The 24815-nt window shown below is 39.9% G+C and overlaps 1 protein-coding gene across 1 annotated transcript in view; it reads right to left on the bottom strand.

Annotated features, from left to right (window-relative positions):
- LOC148852376 (protein ROOT HAIR DEFECTIVE 3 homolog 1-like) overlaps positions 1-24815 on the bottom strand; it is a 91116-nt gene that overhangs the window by 9116 nt on the left and 57185 nt on the right. Inside the window, exons 15-21 of the mRNA XM_088945786.1 lie at positions 16013-16091; positions 15266-15431; positions 9183-9307; positions 8476-8738; positions 8300-8396; positions 8046-8207; positions 6631-6948 (exon numbers count right to left, since the gene is read on the bottom strand). Of these exons, the coding sequence (XP_088801912.1) occupies positions 6631-6948; positions 8046-8207; positions 8300-8396; positions 8476-8738; positions 9183-9307; positions 15266-15431; positions 16013-16091 (1210 nt within the window). The remainder of the gene's footprint in view (positions 1-6630; positions 6949-8045; positions 8208-8299; positions 8397-8475; positions 8739-9182; positions 9308-15265; positions 15432-16012; positions 16092-24815) is intronic.

Below are 24815 nucleotides of genomic sequence, written 5' to 3'. Positions count from 1 at the left end.
ACTCGATAGCACCTGCTTTCATTGTTGGCCAATAATACCCCTGTCGAAGTGCCTTCTGGGCGAGGGCCCTGCCCCCCAAGTGTCCGCCGCATAATCCCTCATGAGTGTCGTGGAGTACGGGCTCGGCTTCGGTAGGTCGCATGCAACGCAGATAGGGGAGCGTGTAGGATCTCCTGTACAGCTGTTCGTCTATCATGACGTATGTGGCTGCCTGGCGCTGCACCCTTCTGGCTGCATTGCGATCTGCAGGGAGGGTCCCGTGTAGCAGGAAGCTCGCGAGTGGGTCAATCCAACTCGGCTCTGCTTGAACGACGGGAGCGACCTCCTCTGCCCCCCTGAGAATGCTAGGCCAGGGCAAGTCCTCTATGTGCACAATCCTCATGGTGATGTCGCTGGCCCTGGCTAATCTGGACAAGGCGTCGGCCTCAGTGTTCTCTGACCTTGGTATCTGCCTGATGAAGTGTAACTAGAAGTTGAGTAGGGCCTCTCTAACTTTCGTCAAGTAGGCAATCATGGTTGGCTCGCGAGCTTCGTCTCGCCGGTGACCTGGTTGACCACGAGTTGGGAGTCGCTGCAGATAACAATGTGCTTTTCTTTTACTTCTCTGGCTAGGGCTAGTCCAGCTATCAACACCTCGTACTCTGCTTCATTGTTAGATGCCGCGAACTCGAAGCGTAGTGCGTACTCCAGTCTCGTGCCGCTTGGGCCACGTAGAACTATTCCGGCTCCGCTGCATTGTTGGTTCGAGGAGCCATCTACGTAAAGGATCCAGGGCTCCTCATCCCAGCTCACAGTTGGTCGAGCTAGGAGTGATGCCACACTGGCTGCTACCTCACGGGGTTCGGACTCGACTGGCCTGGGAGCTTCGGGCTCAACCGAGCTGGGGGCCTTGTGCTCAACCGGCCTAGGGACTTCGGAGCTGAATGTAAATTCAGCTATGAAATCTGCTAAGGCTTGGGCCTTGATGGAAGTTTGCGGCTTGTACTGGAAGTCGTACTCGTTGAGCTCAACGGCCCACTTCGTCAACCGACCAGAGACTTCGGGCTTAAGTAATACTTGCTTCAGAGATTTGTTGGTGAGGACGATAACAGTATGAGCTTGGAAGTACGGGCGGAGCTTCCGAGCTGCAATTACCATTGCATATGCTAGCTTTTCTACCTCTAGGTATCTTGTCTCTGCACCCTGCAATATTTGGTAACGTAATAGATGGGTCGTTGAACCCGATCTACTTCCTTTATTAGCACCGAACTGACCACTCCGTCGCTCACTGAGAGGTACAATTCTAAAACCTCACCCTCCTCGGGCTGGGTTAAGGTTGGCACACTAACAAGGTATTTCTTGAGCTCGTCGAACGTGAGCTGGTAGTCTTGGGTCCATTCGAACCCTTTGCTCTTAATTGCCTTAAAGAACGGCAGACAGCGGTCCGCCGATTTGGACATGAAGCGGCTCAGGGCGGCTATACGGCCGTTCAACCTCTGAACCTCTTTCAACTTCCGGGGTGGTCTCATATCTAAAATGGCCTTAATCTTATCCAGGTTGGCTTCAATGCCGCGCCGGTTAACGATGTATCCTAGGAACTTGCCCGAGGTCACACCAAATACACATTTGTTTGGGTTCAGTCTCATATTAAACTTACGCAAAATTTCAAAAACAGAATGCAAATCTTGTATTAATTCATGTGAGAATTAAGTTTTGACAACCATGTCATCTACATAGCATTCTACTTTTCTGCCGATTATCAGCGCAAACAATTTATTTACAAGCCTTTGAAAGGTTGCCCCTGCGTTTTTCAACCCGAAGGGCATGACCTTGTAACAGTACAGGCCGAATTCCGTGATGAAGGCAGTCTTTTCTTCGTCCGCCGGGTCCATCTTAATTTGGTTATAGCCCGAATAGGCGTCCAAGAAACTTAGCAACTCATGCCCTGAGGTCGCGTCCACCAAGTGGTCGATTCTGGGGAGTGGGAACCAGTCTTTTGGGCAAGCCCGGTTCAGGTCGGTGTAGTCAACGCACATGCGCCACTTGCCATTGGCCTTCTTTACCAAGACGGGGTTAGCTACCCAGCTCGGGTAGTGGACTTCTCTTATGAAGTCAGCTGCGAAGAGCTTTTTGACCTCCTCGTCGACCGCTTTCCACCGCTCTGGGGCTAGGTTGCATTTCTTCTGTTTAATGGGCCTAATTACAGGATTAGTATTTAGCTTGTGAGTTATGAGTTCGGGGTCTATACTGGGCATCTCTGCTGCGGACCATGCAAAAATATCTAAATTTTGAAGTAAGAAGCTTACCAGTTCGGATCGTAGGGGCTCCTGGACAGAAGTGCCAATCTGAAGCGTCCGAGCTGGGTCTATTGCTGAGGTTGGGACAGCAGCTGTTTCTTCTGTGGGCGCAGCTCGCTCTTCGCCTTGCTCCGTGGGCCGCTCCAGTTCGAGGTTGTTGGCCACCTTGGTTTTCCCCTTCAGGGCGACAACATAGCACTTGCGGGACTCGAGCTGGTCGCCCCGCGCTACCCCCACACCGAAGTCTGTTGGGAACTTCATAGCCAAATGGTAAGTGGAGACCACCGCCCGTTGGATATGGGTGATTGGTCGACCTATTATGGCATTGTAGGGGGAGGGGGTCGCGACCACCAGGAAGTCGTGGTTGAAACTGTCCACACAAGGCCATGTGCCAACTTCTATAGGTACTATTATTTTCCCAAGGGGACGGACTTCTTCTCCGCTGAAGCCCACAAAAGGAGTGTCTGTAGGCTTCAGGTCGCTTCTCTGCAACTAAAGCTGGTTGAACGCAGCTTTGAAAAGGATGTTGGCTGAGTTGCTTGAGTCAACGAGTACGCGCATGACCTCGAAGTCGTTGATTCTTAGCTTTATTACGAGCGCATCATCGTGGGGATAGTGGACCCCTCGCGCATCGTCTTCTGTGAAGAAAATTGGATCTTCCATCTTCGGTCGCTTTGGGGGGTTCTGCTCTTCCCGGGTGGCCTCACGAACTGACGTCCGAGCTACTGTTGAAGTGCAACCCGCAACGATCGAACCTCCCACTATCATGTGGATGGTCCCCCGAACTGGCCTCTCCTCCGGAGGCTGCCTCTGTGGTTGATCGACCGGCCTGCTGCTGGACTCGGGAGCATCCTTACCGTGCTTCCCTTGCCGACTTGCTCTATTACTATTGTTATTATTATTTTGTACAATGTTTCTCAAATATCCGCGACGGATGAGCTCCTCTATCTCATCGCGGAGGTTTTTACAACTCTCGGTATTGTGACCATGATCTTTGTGAAAACTGCAATACAGACTCTTATTTCTTTCATTGGGATTCCCCCTCAGACAAGGTGGCCACTTCACATACGAAGCGTCCTTGATCGCCATCAGGATTTCGGCCCGCTTCATATTCAGTGGGGTGTAATCGGTTTAGTCCGCCGCAGGAGCTCGGAACGACTGTCCTGGCTTTGCCCCCCAAGTTGCATCCTTTTTCCTTCGGCTGTCCCCTTGGCTGGAAGGCTCTCCTTCCCTCTTCCTCTTTTTAGGCGCACTCTCGCCCTTTTGGTTGATCTCCTCCTCGGTTGCTATGAACTTGTCCGCGAGCTTAAGAAATTCAGTTATGGTCGCTGGTTGGTTGACGACCATGTGCCATTTGAACTCCTTGTGTGCCACACCTTTCTTAGCTGCTGTAAAGCGCACGGCGGGGTCCAGGCGCGATATCTGAAAGCAAGCATCGTTGAACCGCTTAACGTAGCCCCGGATGGATTCTCCTTCTCTCTGCACTATGTTGAGGAGGATCTCTTCAGTCCGCGGGCACCACTTACTGGTAACAAAGTGGGACGTGAAAACTTGCGCGAACTGCGCCCAACTTCTTATTGATCCGGGCGTCAGGTTCCAGTACCATGTGTGGGCTACTCCCCTGAAGGTGGTGGAGAAGGCCACGCACATACACGACTCACTTGCTCTTGCTAGGTGCATCTGTGACTGGAAGGCATCTATGTGATCATTTGGGTCGAAAGACCCGTCATACTTATCAAGAGGGGGGAGCTTGAAATCTTTAGGCATTGGGACTGCCAGTAGCTCGGGAGATAGGGGGGATTGAATTGAAAGAATGGGCGCTTTGACCTCGCCCGAGCTTACCTCTTCTTTGCCTCTGAGTTCGGGTAGGTCGCGGGTAGCAGACCGACAAGCTTGGCGGCGGCGTCTCTGCTTTTTGGCGGGCTCGGAATTCGTGCTGCTCGCTTCTGTACTGTTAGGAATGGTGTGTGCGGGAAATGGCTCTAGCCGCTAGTGATGACTTCGGACAAAGGGCTCTTGCTTGGAACCTGCGGCTAAGGCTTCGAATCGGTTTTCCAGGAATGGGGTACCGGGCCTCGAGGGTCGAGGTGATGTGGGCCTGCCGAGCTGAGGTCCTCCCGACCTGACTGCCTGTGGTGAGGTCGGGGCGACTGGTCTTTCTTGTCTGCCGTGGGTGGAGGCCTGGCTCCTTGGAGGGTTTTGGGGGGACTCTCCTCGGCGAGGCGGGTGCTCCTCCTGTCGGTGAGACCCAGCTCACTGCAAGACCGGGTGTCGAGGGGGAAGCTGTGATTGCTGAAGCTGAGGCTAAGGCAACTGGGGAAACTGCTATTGATACTGGTACTAGGAGACCTGGTGTAGCATATGCTGTTGATAGAACTGAAGTTGCTGGAACTATTGCATTTGGGCCTGCATGGCCCGCATGCATTGCATTAAGTCCTCCACTTGATTCGGGATGGCCGCCGGGGGCACGACCGAAGGTTCGGTGAACGTCCCTCCGACTGTAGCAGGGAGTAGGGCGACGACAGGTGCCACTGTAAGAGGCATATTTAAGCTGGGGATTCCGTCCGCCGAGAGGGGGACGGTGAACTGTCCGATACAGACAGTAGGGAGCTGGGGTTGTTCCCTGGAGTTATCCATTTCCGTGCTTCGTTCGACGTTTCTAGAAGAAGCCATGAGTGTTGGATTTTTTCAAGGAAGAAAATAACTGCAAAAGTTTAGGGAGAAAGGCCTTTTGAAGCATTTCCCACAAACGGCGCCAAATGATGTTGCGCGATCCGGTCACTCCTAGATGGCTCTCGCGTGGCTCCTGAGAGGTACCTGGGACGAGAGGAAAGAGGAAGAACTCCCGGGGGGTTTCCCGGCTGGAACGCTCCGATGATTAAGTCAATACTGTGTGCAAGAAGAGAAGGGAAACGGAAGGCTAAGAGTGAAGGTTGCGCAAGTGATTCGAAGACACCTTGTTCCTTGAGAATGATCCCCTTATAACCGAATCCCATTACTTCAGGCCCTTTGACTTCTGACAGGGCAGGTATAACCGCCACTGTCAGCTTGCCACAGCCGCTACAGGCAAGGTTGAGGTGGCACGCGCGGGGCCGTCGCTGCAGGGTACGTGCCTGTCAGGCGCGAGACACCTTTCTGAAGGTGACAGGCGCGGCACTATCTGACGTGGGATATGTTTGCTATCCACAGATTTTTCGGGTACGGCAGTCGAGCAGGGAGCTTTCCTGCGGTATACCGAACTGCCCTTCCGCGGATCACCTTGAGCTGGGCTGTCTCTTGAGTGATGAGCTGCCTGTAGCAGGTTATGCTGAGCTGGCTGACTCGAGGTGTCCATGCCTCGGGGTGTCAAGAGATGGATCGGTGTGTTCTTGCCTGGGAGTGGTCTGAGGTCCATTGGGGGGAGCTCGGTCCTTAAGAGAGGTCAGGACGTCCCGAAGTGCCTTAACCCTGGGGAGGAGGTGCAGGTAAGGCAGCTCCCGGTGAGTAGTTTACCCGCCGAGTTGCCAAGCTGTACTCGGTGAGACTTTCCCTCTGAGTTGTGTTCACGCTCATTGCACTGTCATGCTGAGTCACTGTTTGAGCAAGGTCACGCCCACGTGTACCCGTACTGCGAGGTCGGGCCAAATCATCCTCCATCAATTGTAATGGCTTCTTGAAGGAATAAGAAAGAAAATAGGAATAGAAAAAGAGAGAAAATACTTGAAATCACTTAGAGGGTGCGTAAAATGTCCATATATATTTTTTGACTCTAAACTCATAATAATCCTAAGAGTCAAACTGTTAGATTTAATAATCTTATTAGGACTCAAACTAAGCTATCATATCCTATTCCAATTCAATAACTCTAATCCTATTTATGCAATGAATTTGAAATTATAAACATAAACAAACTATAAATAGACAATCAAACCGTAGTATTGGGCACTAGAAAAAAATTGTATAATATCAAAAGTGTCCCTAGTCTGGTATCCAATTTTTGGCATTGGTTGGGGCAAGGTTGGTTTTGTGGGTGTCTTGCTTTGAGTTTTATTTTGTTGGGGCTAGTTTGATATTTGGATGCTTTTACATGTTGATATCAGCTTCTTTTTGCGTGGGGCTGATCGTTCTGTAATTCATTTTCCTTTTGAAAATATTTTTTCCTTTAGGCTCAGTTTGGAAGGACTGTAAATATAAATATGTGCAGTGCAAAGCTTTTTTATATATTTTGTATTTCTAAACCTATATTTGTATTTGTACTCTTTCTAAACTGGGCCTTCCAAAAAAATATCATAACTCTAAAATTCAATTCTTGACAACAAAATATATATATATATTGTAGAATAATTGAGAAATAGGTAAAGTATATTAAACTTACATTGTAGGCTCTCTCAGCAACAGTTGCCGCCTTCTTTGCCTGTTCAGCGTCGGCTTTAGCAATCTTGGCATCTTCAAAAGCCTTTTTTATAGCTTCCTCGGCTTCTTTTTTGAGAGCAATAACCTCTCTGCGTGCCTGCTCAGCCATTTGGTTAGCCTTCTCATTAGCAGCATCAGCCTCTTCTTGGGCCTTCTTGGCCATGAGCTTGGCTTGAATGACAGAATTGGCATGATTAACAATGTGCTCTGTATCCGTTTGGAATTTATTCCAAAGTGTTTTACATTGGGAAGGAGCAATCAAAGTTTTCATTGTAGGATCCTGTTAAGATGTATCAACCAATTATAATAAACATACTAACATTGCCACACAACTAATATTACAAGGAATTGAAGCTTCTCCAAATAGAAATGTCTCCAGTCACCCCTCGTCACCAGGGTGACTTGACACCACATAATCAAGAACATGTATATTTGAGAGAGACATGGACATGATCAGTCCGGATTACTTGCTGATAATCAATAGGGCGATCCTTTATTCTCACATGATTACCAACAATAGTAATTAGGCAATTCTAACACCCAAAATATGTTAGAGAATATCAACCTATTCAAGGATCTCACCTAACAATTAAAGCTTTTAGGTTGAATGGTTTTTTGAGATTGTATCGAAGTCATTTTGACCAAATGGTCTAGTGTTGGATCCTCGTTACCCCCATTATAATAAAATAAACTTCAGCACAAGGTATGAATGGGCTTGTGCTTGTTCACACTTCAAACCCAATGGATTTTAGTTTGAAAAGCTAAGACTGACCTTGCTTGCATGGACCAGGGCTGAGAATATGTAGACTACAAGTTAATTCACAAGCATATAGCTACACTAGTATATACATGCCAAGGAAAAAGGTTCACTCTCTGATCAAATAGGAAACTTGCCTACGTGAGACCAGAAAAACAGAAAAGCAGAGCAGGTAGGGTTTTCAAGATTTGATTCAATAGAGCAGGTAGGGATTCCTTCCTCCACTCGACAACAAAAGTTTTCCCAATCAAAATTCCTTATCACAATAGAACTTGTATATTTTTCCTTGTATTGGTTTGTGATTTCCAAGATTAATATTAACCATAAAAAAGTATTAATTTTTTATATAAAATTTACTCATAAAAGTGGTCTTATTTTGCATACACTACCCAGTACCCACTAAATGACTTATTGCTCTTTTACCCTAGGGTATGGCAACCAAACCAACTTCGCTTTCAGCCGTTCAGAGTTTGCAACCTTCTCAAGAACTTATTCACAAATAGACATAGTACTAACTCTTGCAATACAAACACATCAGCTATTATCAAACGCCATGCTAATTGCTAAGTGACAATTAAACAGAGAGGCATTAGAAAATTCAAATCCTTGTCATTATTTACCTCTTCCCATGTGCTTTTGTCCAGCGGATCTGATGATGTGGTTCTCGTGCTACTATCATCCTTACCATTGGCATTCATCAGAGTGAGGTAGAGAGTTGCTTCGATATTATCAACAGTGTCACCCAAACGCATGGCAGCCATAACAGCCAGTAGTTTAAGACACTGGAAAGAATGAAAGTTCTCAGATATTTGGAAACCAGTATATATATATATAGAAGAGAAGATTGAGAAATTGACATTGAGTTGTTTCGTACTTGTTTGCGGGAACCTTCTGCAATTGCTTTGACGTCATCATTCTCAGTCAAAATCCTTGGCACATTCTTAGACTCATAGGTAAAAAGCATTAGAAACCTGTCAAATTTAGTGATGTTAGGTGAAAATCAGGAATAATATAGCCCAAAAGTTATGCAGGGAGGGAGGGAATTTCTACCTGTCATGCATGTGTTTCAGGACTCCATTTGCTTCATCTTTTGCCATCTTTTCAACCATATCTCTCGCATAGTCTTTTAGGCGTTCAAGCATTTCATCCTTCCTTTTATCATCAATGTCGAAGCCATTGAGTTCCCTAGATAGCCCATTGACAGCTGACATGGTCTCACGTTGAAGATACCATTTTATTGTTGGCCAGGTGTTCATGTCTGCTTCATGCAGACAATCTTTCACAGGTACCGTTAATGCCTCTTTTAGTTGTTTCTACAAGCCGGTGATAGCATGTTTGGTTATCTCTAGCTGTTGCTTATGGTGACATATGTCCAAATATGAATTATAAAAGCTTAAAACCATAGTAACTAAGCTTCAAATTCTTTAACGTAAAAAGCTTAAGTTGTTAGGTGAGATTCTATTTTGTTCTCAAAGCTTTTTGGTTCAACGGTTTCTTGAAATCTTATTATTCTCTTTGATCAAATGGTCTAGTGTTCAATTTTCGTGTCCTCCATTATATTTAATTGGATTTTAACATAAGATATGTGTGGAATTGTGCTTGTCAATACTTTAAACCCGATAAACTTTCGCATGAGAAGGCATAGTGGAGAATAAAAACCTATTGAAAGACCTCACTAATAACTTAAACCTTTAAATTGAACAGTTTCTTGATAACGGGATTGGAGAAATATTAGACGAGGATTAATTTTCTCATACCTTGTATATCTTAGTACACTCATCGAGTTTGATTTGACGGAGTGCAGTAACATATTCACCAATATCTTGCTTAAATTGAAGCCGAACACCAGATGAATCCCAGTTTGCTTGTGGAATAGTAGCATCTGTCATCAATGAGCATCAGAGCATCAATGTACAGAAAGATCAATGAAGCAAATGTTTTTACTTCGAATCACATGTGCTTCTGCTTTTGACGATGGATGTTTATATTAGAAAGGCATCTCATCCAACATTTAATAATTCTCAAAATAATAATGAGGCATGGACATTGAGCCTAAGAAACAAACATTCTATACCATTTAAGAATTTTCAAAATAGTGATGAGGAATGGAGTTTCAGCCCGCGAAACCAACATTTGACAACATTTAAAAATTTCAAAATAATGATAGAGGCATGGGCTTTCAGCCCAAGAAATAAACATTTGATAGAAAATGAAGTACAGAAATCAGACAATACGGATTAGCTGAACGCCCCAAGCTGCTATGGATTCACCAAGTGTGACTCCCTTTTCAAGATACCGATGGAATGGTTTGAAAAGGCCTTGTTTGGGTAGACTTTTGTAAGTTACTTTTTGTACTATTGAGAGTGTAGAAGTATGAAAAATATGATATAACGTTTGTATTATATATTTTATACTTTATGTTTTTATATTTTTAAAAGTATGAAAAACGTTAAAACACGAAGTCAGTTTTTTATAATTCTTGCTTTTGGTGAAATAGTGCTTATGTTTTTGTAAATAATGGTCACATGTGACCACCCTTCAATAAAACTCTCGATCCTATCTCTGCTTTCTGCTGCTATAGTCAGATCGTTGTTGCTGTTATTAGACCACAAAACCACCGAAAACCATCATCGGAAGTACAGACAGACATGCTTTTACCAAATAAAAACTAGTGCTTTTGATTTGGAAAACATACTTTTAATTTTTTTTTCCTCAACTGGTTTTTAAAGCAAAAATACTGAAGTAAAAGTATTTATATACTTTGTATATACTTTGGTATTTTTAAATATACAAAAATAGAAATCTATCCAAACAACACCTTGTTTAATATTCATTTTTCCACCTTTCCCTTCCTCTTCTACGTCCACACTCTACCCCCCTCACACTGGTTATCATCAATAGCCACCACCGATCATCGTCAACTTTCACCACCACTAGCAGCTCTCTCTCTCTCTGCAACATTCCCAAAAGAGCATGTATTCTTGTTTCCTCTTTTCTCAACATTTAACAGAAAGCAAAATAAATAAATAAATAAAGGCTTTAGGATTAAGTTATCTGTCAAAAATAATTAACTGTAATAGAGACTAGAAAGGAAATGTACTATACAAATTCGAAAAAGGGCAAACTAAGAAAAAGAGGAACCTGCATTTCAAAGAACATGTTGAGGCATCGGACAATGAACACCTTCTCTCCAATTTCTCCCTGTTAGTGGTTCATGGCAGAAGACCAAATGATTAAAGATACAGAGAGAGAGAGATGATGGTTGCTAGCTGGATTTGCAGCAACGGCTTAGACTAATTGGTTCATGGTGGAAGAGGACAATGAAGACTACAAGAGAGAGAGAGAGAGAGGCCTATGATGCTATGATGCTAGAGGTTGACGGTGACCAGTGGTTCATGGTGGAAGAGGACAATGAAGACTACAAGAGAGAGAGAGAGAGAGGCCTATGATGGGAGAAACAATGGTGTTATTAGGGTAGGGAACAAAGAAGACATAATCAGTTCCAAAGCCCACTCAACAGCATGGGGCATTCAGTTAATCCATACTTGGGATCAGCTAGTCCAACCCGTCCTAGAAATTCAAGGTTAGATTAAGATTAGGGTTGGGGTTCAACAACTCGGGTTGGGTTAGAATTCACCTCAATCCACCAAACCTGACCTAACTTGCGCCCCTAAATCTAACTTGCACCCCTAAATCTAAAGTTTCTACTCATAATACTGGGCCAATAACTGTAGAAGACATCAGGTCAATGGCATAGCATGATTAACCTAGTATTATCAATGATAAAAATGACACAAGTATGTTGTGAATGACAAGAGGACAGTATAACCAAAACGGATCAGGTATATATGTATATAACAGATAAATGAAGAATGACAATTTCAAAAATTCTGGTGTAAGACAAATAACATAAATAAAAATATAACACACACATATATATATATATATATATATATATATACATATATATATATATATATATGTATGAATATGAATATAAATAAAAGTAATATGAATAAAGGCTGAAGAGAAAGAGAATAAAAATATGAATAAAATTCAGTTATAAGCACTATGAGTTGTGACATTTTGTTTTATCCTTATACCAAACTAGTGAATTTTCAAAAATCTCGTATTTATTTTAACAAAAGAACTCCTGCAAAAGGGGCCCAAATGATCTGAAGACAACTTGAAATGTCAAAATATGGATTCAAAGATCAAATACTTAGGCATGCCCTTATCATGGAGAAAAGGAAATCGGAATCCTTAGATTTCACTCTACAAATAAAATTTTAAGTCAAAATTGAACAGATGGAAAGCATCATCTCTTCCATATGCTGGTAGGAAAGCCATGATACAATAATTTCTTAATATATTCCAACTTACTACATGAGTGTGATAATGTTTCCTTAAAAAATGCTGGAGGAAAAGGAAGGGGTCCAAAGAAGATTCTATCGGAATGAAAAAGGAGAAAAGAAGATAAGTGGACAAGCTGGAGGAACATTTTTAAATCTAATGAAGAAGGTAGGCTTGGAATCAAACGTACTAACTTAATTAACAGCACTTTAGATTAATAGATAGCTTGGTGTTTTTAAATGAGAGAGATCATAAGCTTTGAGTCCAACTGTTGAAAAGTAAATACCTCTCTATTCATGAATGGATTCCCAAAAAATTTCCCTCATCTGCATCTATGACTTTGAAGAACATTGCTCAAGAATTGCATGAGTAATCTCCTATTGGTGTGAAATTTTTAATAAATTATCATGCAACATAATTCACTCAATTAAGTGACTATGGCTCCCATTTAGGGAGTCATACGTATTGTTCTCCTTAATTACATTTTCAAAAGAAAGTGGAGAACACCTTATGATTTTGCTTAGAAAAATGAATGCATAGAACAAAAGAAAAGAACAATAGAGTACTTCTTAAAAAAAAAGAACTTTTCATTTGCATTTCCTTTACATCAAGTGTACAAGAATGAGAAGAAAAAAGAGAAAATACAATTGACAAACTATTATACAACTATATACTTCTATGTTTTCCTTTCTTTTTGATACAAAGAAGATTTTCTTCAGAATAAGTTGTAGTCAATTAGATGAAATGCTGACTGTAAATAGTCTTAATCTTTTGGATTTTTGCATACAAAAAGAGAACCATAGTCAATCAAATTGAATATTTGATTGTAGACGGTTTTTATCCTTTTGTTCTTCATTTTCATTTGAAGGGAACCATAATCATCCCTTAAGAATTAGACTCTAGATGGTTTAATCCGAACTTGTCTTGAAAGAACAATCACAATCAACCAAGTAGAAGCACTTGGTTGTAGATAGCTTATTTCCCTCTTTTTTTTTTTTCTCAAAAAAAAAAATAAAAAGAGAGAGAGAAAGAATGATGCATAGTATAAGACATATATAGGAAGTATTCATGGAGAGGACTTTCCTTTTCCCACATGTATTAGTGAGATTTCTTTCCCTTCCTTATCATCTCTTAAGCACTTCTCTTTTTTCTTTATCTTGGCTTTTTTTAAGAATCTCTTGAGATATAATTTCTCTGAAAAAGGGGCCTTATATGGACATTTTTATATAGTTACAATGATTCGGGTTATGAATTATTTAAATATTATATGGATATATTAAAAGAATCTTTCAGCATCCTCATCTTTGGGCTTTCAAGTTCATAAATGGCCGGATCTAGGTATCTGCAACAACCCTTGGACCAAAGTAGAAGATGGTTTTGCTTGTCCTATAGGTCCTCCCCAAGGGAGTTGAACGACTTAACCTTGAAAGAGTTGATTATTCAGGAGTCAGGGGAATGGAATATGTAGGTGTTTACATTATACCTTTGAACCAGGAGAAGTGGATGGGATAGTAGGACACACATGTTCCAAAATTAGTAGAACAAACAAAGTAATTTGTTTACAAGAAAGTTTACCAGTCTGTGGAACCTAGAGAGTCTGTACACAGGCACAACAAACCAAGAAGTTGAATCGTGTTTAGAAACACAAAATTCCCCCTAGATTTAAGCTATTCCTTTGGAGAACTTTAAAAACTTCATCTTGACTAACAGGTTTTAGTAAATAGGGAATTACCCAGGATTCAGCTTGCACATTTTGTCGAGGGGAGAATGAGTCATTATGTCTTCTTCTTACTGAGTGCCCCTTCTCAAGAGCCACTTGGTTTGCCAGCAGCTGGTCAGAGGTCTTTAGGAAAGCAATAGGTTTCTCCTCACTCCAATAATTCTTTGATTTCCTATTTTCAGATTTATATAGGAAGAAATGAGAAAATCTTTATGAATTCTAACCCACACCCTGATGATGTGATGGACAGTGCTTGCTTCTGTTCTTGATGACATCTGATTGTTCTAGTCTTACGGGAATGCTTAACTGTAATACCTCCTTGAGTCAGGACTTTATAAAGGATGGTGTTAAATTTTACTGAAAAATTTTGATTTGTGATTTTAAATGATAAGATTTGCTTTTTTGGTTGTTGTTTTCTGAATTCTTATATCTCTTTTATTCTGGCTCCAGGAGGGGGTGTAGGTGATTTCAGTAGCCCCTTGGAAGCAGAATTAGGGCCTATTTCGAGAGGGCTGATATTGCTACTCAGCATGGATGGGATAATGTGATGGTGATCTCAGACTTGCAGGTGGTTATAAAGTTATTTTTTGGACATGCCCAGATAAGCTGGTCTGGATTTTGGAATTGACTAAATCTTCTTGTGTAGTGAAATTTGCATATAGACACAGAAAAGTTACTCTAGCTACACATTCTGTAGCAGAGAGGGAAAAATATTTTGTTAGGGGCAGATGCTGGTTGTTTCATCCTTCTACAACTTTGGAACTCTTTCTTTGTAATTTTTAATATCCTTGTTTTAGTTTCTAATGGAATTCACCGTTTCAAAAAAAGTGATTGTAGCCCATGCATTTTATCACTAAGCATGGGACGTAATTATTGGTTACAAAGCCCATAATACAGCCATTGCATTTACTGAATCCGGCCGGTCACCTATTAACATCTCTGATCCGGTTTGATTATTCAGTCCACTACCACTCACAGCAAACTTATTTAATCTGCTTTGCTATGATTATAATTTTTTTCTTGAAAATGACTATGAGGCCTGTTCCATTTAACCAAAACAGAATATAGAGTACAGAGTGACATATCCTGAAGCAAAATGGGATTGATTCAATCAAATACAATATCAAACTGAGTCCGGATCTGCTGATCACAACACATTATTGGCCAAGTTCACCTTGCCGCGCATCAGGAATATCAGTGATGTAAAGTACAACCTACGTTCAACCTATGCTCCCGATGTGTGGCTGGATGAACATGCCCAGCAATGTATTGTGGTCAGCAGATCCGAACTCATGGGAACTAAGAATAAGAACTGTTATTCACCACCCATCTTCCAAGCTTATGGGCCACACAATTGCATGGTATGGGGACAAAAGAAACAGTGACATCCAGACATCTAGAGAAGATGAACAGTGAACTATAATGGATCGAACAAGCTGGACCCTAAGAGGATACCTTAATTGCAAATGCCTCAACTAGAGGAGTGCAAACTTACTGTATCATATTATCCATTTGTTTTCATTAGATGGTCTATTTAAACCCTTTTTTTATATCTCTTGATTTCAACTAGAATGCAAACCCCTTTTTTACATGTTCCTCCTTTGATTTTAATGCTAAAGGATTAATACTTTAGGTAATATTTGACTTTAACGCAAAGGAGAAGGTATCCAATAAACAGAAATATAGAAACGGTGCAAGGTCTTAGGATATAAAGCATTAATACGAACAGATGAGTAATAAAAAATAGCAATATCAAGATTTGAATACCTGTGCATATTTCATCAAATTTTGCCATGACATGCTCGCTGCAATCACTTGCAGATAAAGCAAAAGTTTTCCCTCCATTCAGAGCACTGTCCAATTCTTTCTTAAAAGTACTTAAGGTTATACACCGTTGATGATCCAATAGGCCTTGATAAGAGCGTTCGAATAGCTGAAAATATTTGTGAAAGAGAAATAATGATAATAGAACATAGGCTAACCATTTTCTAAATCTTTGCAACCTTCTATATAATTCATAAAATGATCATGAATTATGAAAATGATTATGACAACCTTGGATTACAAATGTCCCGTAAAACCAAACTTAAATGATTGAAATTAAAGATTACAAACTCATGCGAAGTATGAGATGTTCAACAGAAGAAACCTACACCATCTTACATTTTTCATGCAAATTGGACCCTGTACTTTTTACATGCTCGAGACTCTTGTATTACTAAAAAATCCAAGAAATATCATTACAAAGTTTTATACTTTACAAATTTGTATTTGTACTCCTTCCAAATTGAGCTTTAAGGGTACTTTAAGTAGGTTATAAAACCTTAGGGTTATGTGCTACATTTACACTCTAATGTGCTTTAATATTTTCAATACCACAAAACATATTTTGGTAGAATAAAATTTGTGTATTAATTCGTATCTATATTAGTATTAGTATTAGTATTATTTAACTAGTAAACAATCTAAAACAATCCTTAAATCATATGGAAGAGTAAATGAGACATTTCTTACTTGCCGCGCTTTCTCTTTCAAGCTCTCTCGCTTTTCTGCTCTAACACTTTCATCAAAATAAATAGTTTCGTTGTCATACCTACAAACACAATAGTCAACTCGTTAACCCAATAATCGACCTAGATACTTCAGTATCGCTCATTGGGAACATTGACAATAAAATATTATATAACACACCGTCAATCTTTCTACGAGTAAATATAACCCAAAGTAATGCGATATTTCATTACATGGAAAATTTGTAATATAGAATTTAAGAGGAGGATCAATTATGTTACGACATATTTTTGAAGCCTGTTATTAAGAAAATTTCTTTCACAATGGTCAGGATTACAAGGCTTGTACAAATATCAGTAAGAAAATGAAATAAAACTACACTGAACTCGCTGAACAAAAGGCAATAGTGAGCACAGGAGTGAAAAAGCTCAAGATATCTCTGCTAACTGCACAAAATTTCAAAAATGCCAAAAAAAAGGAAGGCTTACCTCCAACAGAAAATGGTTCATGAAGATAACTCGCTTACATATTCTTTTCTCCAAGGAAAGATGTATCCAAAGAATTCTACATTTCGGGACTCTATTATTGCGTTGTATTTGACAACATTTTCAATTGTTTTAATTATGAGGAGCCAATAAATCGCACTGTTTTGTGCATATCCAATTAACGCACTGTCATAGGTTTTTGATCATAATTTCTTTCTTTTAGGTTTGGGTATTCCATCATTTTCTAGGCAGCCCCAAACTTTTAGATAGTTCAAATTAGGTTTTCTGTTATACCAAAGTTCAAAGGGTATTTGTCCTTTTCTTCTTGGGTGGTATTCTATTACATAAGTGACAAGATGTTAGGATTGTTTGCCCCCACAATTTTAGAAGTGCTCTTGAACTAATGAGCATTGCATTCATCATTTCTTTTAATGTTCTGCTCAGTCTTTCTGTAACTCTATTAGGTTCAGGTTGATAGGGATGTATGGTTTTATGTACGATTCCATTTCCTCCAAAGAATTTTTTAATGGTTTGTCCATCATACTCAATCCCTTTATATGTTCTAAGTCTTTTTATTTTCTTTACTAACTAGTTTTCTATTTTAGTTTTGTAATTTATGAAAGCTTAATCAGCTTCAACTTTTGTTCTAAGTAGAACTACTTTTGAATATCTAAATAAATCATCTATAAATGTTATATAGTATCATTTTCCTCCTATAACTTCATGACATTTAAAGTTTCATAAATCACTGTGTATAAGTTGTAACAATCTAGTTTCTCTTTGTACACTTTTACGAGGTTAGTAAATTTTGCTTTTACACATACTTGGCATTTTTCATTTATAAAATTAATAGGAATATTCAAAATTCTTAACTTACATAACCATTTTAAATAAGAAGCACTACGATGTCCTAGACTAGCATGCAAAATATCAAAAAATTCAACAATATAAGTAGAAGAATGAGCAGTTTTATTCATAGCAATATCAAAAATATTCAATACAAACAATCCTCCAGCATTGTATCATTTTCCAAAAAGTACATTATTTTTAGTCAACATGGCCTTATTTGCTTCAAATGTGAGTTTCAATTCTACTTTTTTTAAGAGTGCTCCCGATACTAAGTTTCGTCGAATCTCTGACACATACAACACATTGTTCAGCATTAGAATTTTTCCTGAAGTCAGTTTCAGGAGCACCTTCCTTTGTCAATGACCTTCGAAGTTTGTGAGTTTCCCATGACAAGTTGCACTCTTTCAGTTTGAATTGTATACTCATAGAATGAACTATGGTCCCTACAAATGTGCTTGGTAGCATCAGTGTTCAGTACCTACTCTTTCAGCTTATCAACTAAGTTTATCTCAATTACCATGTTTGTGATAACATCCTCAATCAAATTGATTTTCGGTTTCCTAGAGTCCTTCTTCTTTTGATATTGGCATTCCTTTTTGTAATGTCCGAATTTGCCACATAAACAACAATTTCCTTTCATTTGTTGCATCTTGACTTTTTTGTCATTTTTTACATTCAATTTTTTTTTTGGATTTTGCAATCTTTTCCTCCACTAGATTGGTTTTGGAAAATTGGTCATCATCTTTCTTTTTGTTCTTTTCTTCTATCTTAATTTGGACCACTACTTAGTCCAAAGTAATGTCATTTCTTTTATGCTTCATATCGATCTCAAAACCATTCCATGTATGTGGTAGTTTCTCCATGAGAGAGTAGACAATGAATTCATCTGGCAGTATCATATCTTCTTTTGCTAGTTCCCCACAAACACATCCATGTTTTCTTTTATGGTGAAGTGCAGAAAGTTAACAATGACATATTTCTTTTTTCCACCATTTTCTAGAGCATATTTATTGTCCAATGCATTCCAGATTTCATAGGCATAATTGTAGAGAGAATAAACATTATACAGTAAACTGGACAAGTAGTTTAGGATATGGTTGGTGTGGAGGTGGTCAGCTATAATTTAGTGTTCTACAACAACAGAATGGACTAGTTCCTCCATATTTAGTGGGTTTGGTTTGGTCAAGGCAAAAGCTATCCCTAACTGCTCTAAGGCAAATGGCAGGCATTGTCTCCAACACTTGTAGTTGGATCCATTGAAGGGTTTAGTCTTAGAGAAATTGGAAACTGTTGACAGTATCTGGTTCCTCATGAAGGGGTTAGCAAAGATAGGTACCATAAGTTCAATTTTAAATTGTTATAAAAATAGTAAAGAGGCATAATGGAACTTATTGGTAATTGCTTTCCAAACCGAACTTGCAGTGTTGTGATGTTGTAGAAACTCGGAGAAGGACTCAGTTGTGCCACTTAGTCACTCTCCTTAAAACTACATTTGCCCCCTACGATGCAGCTAAGTGATAGCAAATTGGTCACCAAGATAAAATAGCCTACAAGCCACGGGTAGGCATGCACTCGCTTACTAAGCTCCACGAACCACAAAAGATTGATGCTTAGATTTCAGAGAAGACAGAGAGTCGAAAAATTGTTATGTGTTGACTAGGTTGGCCAACACTCTTCTTATAAAGTGCTCTCAGACCCGAATGGACATAGATGTGTCTTTTCAAATAGGAGCCTCTTTAGAACATTGCCATTTTTATTTAAAATTAAATTCAAAAATGAAGAGACAATTTAAAATTGAAAATCGGTTAAAACAAAAAAGATTCAGTGCATTGCGCATATATGCACATGCACATGCGCCCTGGCTTGACTTAGCTCATGTTGTGAAAAGCACCCCCAACCCCTCTTACATGTATAGAACATCTATAGTGCTCTCCTCCTATGGATCCCTACCCATAGAGAAAGCAAAGCTACAAATATAATAAACTTCCACTCATTTCCCAAGCAATGTGAGACAAGGATTCTTCTTATGCACTCAAGGGTGAGAAGAGAAAAGACAAAATCAAGAGGGCGGAAAGAGATTCTTAAAAATTTGATTCTCCCTCCAACAGCCTCTCTTTAACCCTTGTAGTTCACAATATAAACTCATCTAGACTTTCACACCAAATGGAAAATCTACATTTGCTTCAATAATGTGTATGCACTTGCTTTTTTATTTTTTGGCCTTGCTAGAGATCTCTTGGAAGGAGTACCTATGTCCAATCTCATGGAAGAGTTCTCTCGTCCACCAAAGCAATATTGTGAGTCTAAAAAACTGGGCCAATACCATCGACAATGGGGTTAGAGGACTGCACAACAATATATGCACTTGCTTCAACTCTTAGCCCTTCCCAACTTCCTTCATCACCAAAACCTTCTTCTAAATAGAGGACCTCCATATAGAGGTTGGCTTTCGCCATCGAGCTGGGCTTGGATTTTCAGTCCTCAAGTTAGGCTCGGTTTCAAGAAGTCGAGCTTTTTTATTTTTCAGGTTGGTCTTAGGCCTAGCCCTTTGGTAGCTTAAACCCAGCCCAATTATATACATTTATAGATATATATGTGTATATATGTAAATGTTGCATGCATATTTATATATATACATACAAGTTTGTATATATAACATTTGTATAGATATTTTGCATACATATTTGCATATATACATAAATATATGCATATATATATATTTGCATAAATACATTTATATATATAATTTTAGAGTGGGTTCATTGACCAATCCGAACTTGGCCTGGGCCTGATTCCAACCCGAATGCATCAAATTACAGAGCGGGTTGGGCTCAGGTTAAGAAAATCGGGCTTGACCTCAGGTTTGAACATTAAGACCAAATTTTTGGGTCGGGCCTGGGTTGACCATAAACCCGGCCAAACCCATCCGACTTGCTCCCCTAGTAAATACCGTCCATCGAAGCGTCTCCCCTTTGAGTCACATGACACTTAAAAAAGTCCTTTGGCCCATTATCCTTCGTCTTTAAGCTTCTATCAAGCCCAGCTAACGAATAGTTCTAATTAGATAAATTAGTCGCAGCTTTTGACCACTAAAATTAGAGGTGGCCTTGGGGTTCATTGATTCAACTAGGCCCAATTTGGCTTCTCTGCATGTCCCCCTCTTTATAATCCACATCAATTTTGGCCTTTCTACCTAAAACAACCTGTGAAAAAGTTCTGCCATTTGTTAGTGGGTTTTCTTCCTCTCTAGTCCTTTGACCTTCCTCCATAAATCACGTAAGACATCTTCTTCAACCTTCTCAACTCCCTCTATGCAAGCCTCCTACTACAAGCTAGCTTCAATGCAGGAAACCAGGCAAAGTAGTGCATAGTACCCCTCAGTTCTTATCTCTACTTTCCTTGGGATCTCTTCGGTTTACACCAGTTAACAAAACAGCCACAAAATGAGCTTCACCCCAATAAGCTCCCTCTAATCGTCCTCCACGCATCAAAGCTCTACACTCTACCACTTTTTGCTTCTACAAATGGAACAACAGACCTATGACACGCACCAGCACATCATCTTCAACAAAGAATTCCTTTGAGTTAGATTTCCGGCTCCATTTGAATAGAGTAAGGTTCCGACCTCAGATTGAATTGGATCAAGCGTGCATGCTAATAGATGAATTTCGAACAATGCAAAAAATGTGTCTCTACATGTTGGTATAGGTTAGTAGGTAGATTGACTTCAGGGTGCTGATTTCTTTTGAGATGATTGATAGAACCAATCCATGAGAAATTACAATTCTGGAAAATGGAGGATGAAGAAGGTTTATCAGCAACAGTGAAATGGAGGAGAGAAGTGGATATCGAAGCTAAGAAGTTCTATTTCGAAGAAGGTAAAACAAGGGTAGGTGGACGTTAAATATCATAGAAGAAAAAAGAGCCACCATTTTCATAGTTGAGGTGATTGGATGGCTGAAGGGCTTCATGGATGGGATAACATTCGATCTCCATTAAAAAACAAAGTTGGAAAAGTGTAGTGGGACTAGCTGGAAAAAGATTTAAAGTTGAGTTGAGGAAAAACATGAACGTCGATCATGGAAATATTTGGTGATAACATAAAACAGATGTTGCGTGTGTTGGAGGATAGAAAAAGAACAGGGCAGAGAAAAACAAATTCTAAAACAATACAAATGGTTCAGAGGCCTGTGACAAGCAGAGTTATAGGGAGAATTCAAAGGAAGAAAAACCAAGAAGTTGTGATCTCCATTGTTGAAATGGTGGAATCTCTAGATGGTAGGTTAAGGTTGGAGAGTTGGTATGTCTTCTAATCAAAATCCTATCTCTAAGGGAAATCTTGTGCTTCAGCTAGTGGAACTTTCCTTTAATCCCTAGAATGTGGAAAATCCTTGAAAATTTGATATTTACTAAGGATGGAGTTCTGATAGCATATAATCTTCAAGATATTCATGCCGCAAGAATCAATATCTGGGGACTAAAACCTAAAGAAGTCCCCAAATGCATAAATCTGCTCGCATGTGTTCTTTAGCTTAAGATTTGGATTCTATTAGAAGCTGAAGCGTCCCTGTGAAAGAAATGTTCTAAGGAAGAAGACGATGGCATCTTTGAATGTTGGGCTACACATGAAAAGGAAAGGATAGACCAAGGGTCAAAGTTAGTGGCTAAATGATGAAGGAAACTTAAGAGATTTCACACAAGATTGATGGAAAGGATTTGGATAATCAAAATTACTTGGAAATGGAGAACAGGGATAGGTGTAAAATCTTAATGTGGAAGCTGTTAAGTGTGGAGCCACATGATCTAAGACGTTGGGACCACAAAACAATTTAAAGTTAAGTCAGAGCCAGCCCAAACTGGATTGAGATCAAGGGGTGGACCCAGCTTTAGGGGTTAGCAAAGGCTGGTTAGGTGAAAATAATCACGTGAACATTTAACAATCTGAATGGTTGATAGGAAACATTGACAAAAAGTTGACCAAACCTGCGAACCCGACCCAACCCAATCTGAAAAAACAGGGTTAGGGTCTCATACTTATCTACCCAAATGTGAAAATGACCCAATCCGACTCGACTTGAAAAAAACTGGGTTGGGTTGGGTTGGGTCATGGGTCAATCTATTGACCCGATTGTCAAGTCTAATTGGGATTATTTATGCATTGTTAGAAGTTTTCACTCTTTAATTTTTTCTATTTAGTCTTTACTTTTTATTGTTTATTTTTTAAATTATTAAATGTTCAATTTTTTTATTTTTAGAAGTTTAAGGTTAGTTCTTTTAATTTTGACATTTTTCACGTAATTTTTCTTTATTTTTTTGGGGTGACCCAAATTGTCCCATGGGTTAACCCTAATCCAAACATTTAGGGTTAGGGTCTAGCATTTGACAACCCAACCCGAAATTCAACCCGACCTAAAATCAACCTGAAATACTTTGACCCAACTTGAACCCGACCCACCCAACCCAATTGCCAGGTCTAATTATATCTCATCTATCATTACAAGGTAGTATCTCCCGTAGCTCTAAGAATGTAGGATCATTTGAACCAATACAAAGGCACGTGGGTGATAATAAGGATTGTGGATCACGACTACCTTCGCGGCTTCGCCTAATTTAGAGCATTGTACTTATTTAAAGCTTTCATCTCACCTAGCAGTGGCAATTGGATGGGTTGGGTTAGATTTGGTTTGGGTTGAGTTTCAATCTAATTAATCAAACCCGTAAATCCGTTAATGACCCAATTGTATAAAATTAAATGGATTAGATTCAACAAAACTCGCTTTAACCCAATCCAAACTGCCCAAACCCATTAATCTTATATTTATGTACTTAAAACTAAAAACTAACTCCCTTTTGACAAACAAATTGGTCATAAAAGTGATGAAGGTTCAAATCACATTATATCCATGTCATTTTTACACAAGCGGTGAAGCCACTTGACTATGTTTGGGTTTTAGACTTGACTGAATAACTTAGGTTCAAATCGGTTAGACTAACTTGAACTATCTAATTGGATTGTCTTCGAGTTAATCACATCAAGAGTGGTTGAACCATTTAGATCTAGAATCTAGTTGGACCAGACCAGACTGGCTCATTCAATGATGGATTCACTTGGACCGGCCCATATCAGGTTTGTGCATAGGTTTGGAGCCAAACCAATTGGTTCGAAGCAAGTCAAGAGAAGTAAACTGGACTGGTCTGGATTCGAGTCAGGTTCTATAGATACAAGTGGGCCAGACGATCCAAATCGGGCAAAGGCAAGTGGGGCGGATTTAGGGCTCGGACCCCATCACAACTTACCCATTTCAGAGTCGGGTTGACCCAGATCGGTATGCCTTGAGCTGGGTCGGGTCAGATTTGCATTGGACTAACTAACCCAAACAAACAGAACCGAGGTGATTGGGTCTCTTCATATTTAGATCAAGTCGAGCTGGTCCAGACTTGGGTGAAGTTGATTTGGTTTTATCTCAATTTGGGTGAAGTGTGTTGATTTAAGAAAAAACTAATTTTATTCAATAAATAATAGAAAATTAATGCATTAAATATAAGTTATTTCATTTAAATGAAGAAAATTAAAAAAAGGCTAAAAAATTAATACTAATGGTTACTTTTTTAGTGGTTAATCTAATGGTTATCCACAACTCAACCCATCCCAACCCATTTAAATTAAACCAATTGTTAATCAAACCCATTTGCAATCCGCCAAGTAAATGGGCTGCTTGGGTGGATTAGATGCTGACTAGTTGGGTGGGTTCAATGGGTTGGGTGAAAAATTGCCACCCCTAATCTCACCCAAAGGAAATTTCGCATGAAGCATAAGAATTCAATGTTGATGTGCATAATGATAGAAAGGAAATAAAGATTAGGAAAATGAAAGGTGTCAAGAAAAATCCTTTAGGTCTGCAGGCCAAACTTTAAAAGAAGTGGTACAATAGGAAAGAATAGCTCAACCGAGGTTAGAGAAAGAAAGAAGGGTAGATTTGGGTGATTGCCAAGTTTAAAAAAAGTGGCAAGAAGAGGATTGTTGGTGGAACGGGAGAGACTCTCAATGATTGCCTGTATTCTTTTGCGAAAGGTGATCTTGGACATTTTTTTTTATCAGCAGCACAAAAGGGACTTCATTGATTAGATGAAAACAGATTACAACAATTTCAAGAAGTTGTGGAAGAAACCTAGCTTAAGAAAGCTGACCCAAACCAAATTATAATTGAGCTCAAAACAGATTTGTTCTTTCTACCTCTTGTTTAGCTAAGCTAAGCTATTGGCAGTTTTCCTCACCAATCACTCAGATTGACATGTTCTTTAAGATTCATTTAAATCTTGTGAACTCATTTCTCAACTGCCAAGGCACCCTCCCTCTTTTGTACCCATTTTATCACTGCTTTCAATTATCTCTCAATGATCAGTCTATTAATGCCCAACTCTTTTGCCTTTTCAGCCCCATATACTACAACCAAAACCTCTAACCTTGCCAC

The sequence above is a fragment of the Nelumbo lutea genome, chromosome 5 (genome assembly GCF_056320005.1).
Source record: "Nelumbo lutea isolate HS-2025 chromosome 5, American lotus-T2T, whole genome shotgun sequence".
Classification (NCBI taxonomy): Eukaryota; Viridiplantae; Streptophyta; class Magnoliopsida; order Proteales; family Nelumbonaceae; genus Nelumbo; species Nelumbo lutea.
Note: the sequence above shows the minus strand (reverse complement) of the source record. Positions and strands in the feature narration are given on the sequence as shown.